Genomic DNA, 2,500 nt, shown 5'->3' on the forward strand with positions numbered 1-2,500 from the left:
TGGAATGATTACAATTAGAGAATATCAACAAAAGAAATGGCATAACTTACTTACTGCCAGATTGAATAAACCAATAACAACAAAGTCTCTAAATATGGCCGAAGAAGGCCTATCGATGAATTTCAGGAACAGGATTGTCTTTTCGCTTACAAGTAAACCAATGAAATAAAATACTCACAAAAAGTTATATAATTAAAAAGGACACACAGGAAAATCTTTCAAGTTCAACCAGTACTTAAATCTCTGATATCTGATTAGGCAACAATAGTAATGGTACGGATGCAGACATAAGAATGCAGAATGACCTAGTGATGCAGTCTCTAGTGTATGTTCCCATATTGCTCCCTGCTATTCGAGGGTGCGACTTTGGATTCAGTGGTGTGGGTCGTTATTCTGCAGAGCCACTCAGTGAAGACAGCAGCCAGATACTGATGCTTCATTTATTCACCAACTCAGTGCTGCTGGCTGGCTCTATCGAGGAAGTAGACCATAATTAACTAAGGTACATTTTAAAAGAGTACAATTATTTGCTACAATGAATACAAAGTCGCTTCCCCAAAACTGTCCTTGAGGTTGAACCGTTTCCTCAACAGCACTTCAGTCAGACTGCTACATACAATCATACAAAGTCCCGTTCGGCCCTTAATGCAGGTCCTTAAAGGGCTTGGGGTAGTTGAACATCAGATAATCCATGTAGTAAAAGTCGTAGATCTTCTGTCGCTCTATTGAGTTCAACTTTGCAAAGTAGCTCTGGGTGATCCTGGAGGAAGTCCTCTCGGCCAGGGGGTTCCTGTCCTTAAAGTGGGGGAAGCTGAGGTTCCCCGGCGCGCCCATGCTCCGCAGCAGGAAGTTGGCCTCCTCTTCCATGTTCTCAAACTTCCCGATGAAGTTGTAGCGCAGCAGGCAGGGGTTGCAGAGCTGGCTGACGGGCTCCCAGTGGATGTCCATGCCCACGGGCCGGTGCACGTCCAGCAGGTACTGGACGAACTCCCGGAAGGTCACGCCGGCGCCGGTACGCAGGGCGCTGCGCGAGGCGTTGGCCCGGTACTTGGAGATGATTGGCCGCCCGAACACGGGGTGGTAGTAGGAGTTGGGGCTCTCGAACTTGTCGCGGAAGGCCGACACCAGCCGCTCGAAGGGCTCCCGCACAAACAGGAACTTGGTGTAGTCGTGGAGCCTCTTGGCGATGGCGGCGCGGTCGTAGCCGTCCAGCCGGCGGAGGCTGTTGGCGTTGTGCGCCGCCTCGTGGGGGATGTCCCCGGGGGACACGGCGCTGCCCCCCAGGACCATGAGCACCCGCTTCCAGTTGGAGCAGCCGGCCTTGGGCACCTCGCAGTACAGCAGCCGCGACCGTTCCTCCACGTAGACCCGGGACACCTGCCGCCGCGAGAGCAGCCGATTGGCCACGCTGGGCTGGTATTTGGCGCACGTCTTCCTCAGTTGGTGTCGCCGGATGGCCTGCGCCAGGGCCAGCTTCTGGTGGGGGCCCCCGGCCCCCCCACCCGCGTCCGAGAGGTCCTCCAGGAGACGTAGCTTGGGCCTGGAGGCCTGGTCCTCGTGTGATGCCGCGGAGGCGTTGGAGGGCTCCTGAGTGAGGGGGAGGGGAGGGCGGAGGGTGGGGTAGGAAGCTCTGTTCTCCAGACGTCGGGGTGGGTCGTAGCTCCGGTCCACATCGCCCTCTGCTGGATGGCCCGTGTCAAAGTCCTGACATCCAAAATAGAATGGACAAATGTCAAATTACAATGGGTCCGATTAGATTAGTAAGGAATTCTTTCATTTATATTTGATTATAAACTTGTTTTTATTTATTTATTGGTTGGGAGAAAGTATATTTTACATGTTGTAAGATTTTGTGTAAGACAAGCCCAAACTATTGTACATGCTTTTCTTTGTCAAAACTGAAATAATTAAAATATATGCATGATCAGCGAGACGGCTACCAGATTGGTTAAATAAAGTGCAGTACACCAAACAAACCACAAGATGACATCACGCCGCTTCTAATGAATTATCTAGCCTCGTTTACATACCCGCCCGAGTTTGCTTATGCAAAAGACAGTTTTACAGATCGTATTACAAAAGTTTACATAAATTTGAATAATCTATCAACAATGACCATGGACTATTGTCCCTGGTACATAATAGAACCAGACCCATATCTCGTGTTTGTTCAAACAGTGCTGTTTTAACAAAGATTAGCTGCAATAGGAGTGCTCACCTTTTCAACAGGCCAACTAGGTGCAACCACCGAGTTAGTTCCTGTGGATGACAAATCAGAAAAACAACAGTCATAATAGCTATTTCCCATAATATGGTATACTTTATACATAGAAATGTATAAAGTGTTCAGTTATACAATTGATATACCCATTGATATGAAGGGAATAACACAAGCCATACAAGTGAAGTCTGGCTTTAAAAAATAAGTAGTCTGGTGAGGTGGTGGCCAAGAGAAACCACTTGGAGGACAGAGGAGTGCAGTGGCCAGATATGTCTTCCG

The 2,500-nt window shown here is 48.9% G+C and overlaps 1 protein-coding gene across 1 annotated transcript in view; it reads right to left on the reverse strand.

Moving 5' to 3' along the window:
- LOC115550631 (carbohydrate sulfotransferase 8) overlaps window positions 1-2,500 on the reverse strand; it is a 35,955-nt gene that overhangs the window by 372 nt on the left and 33,083 nt on the right. Inside the window, exons 3-4 of the mRNA XM_030365843.1 lie at window positions 2,219-2,259; window positions 1-1,704 (exon numbers count right to left, since the gene is read on the reverse strand). The exon at window positions 1-1,704 is cut by the window's left edge and continues 372 nt beyond it. Of these exons, the coding sequence (XP_030221703.1) occupies window positions 643-1,704; window positions 2,219-2,259 (1,103 nt within the window). The 3' untranslated portion in view covers window positions 1-642. The remainder of the gene's footprint in view (window positions 1,705-2,218; window positions 2,260-2,500) is intronic.

This window comes from Gadus morhua, chromosome 9 (genome assembly GCF_902167405.1).
Source record: "Gadus morhua chromosome 9, gadMor3.0, whole genome shotgun sequence".
NCBI classification, from domain to species: domain Eukaryota; kingdom Metazoa; phylum Chordata; class Actinopteri; order Gadiformes; family Gadidae; genus Gadus; species Gadus morhua.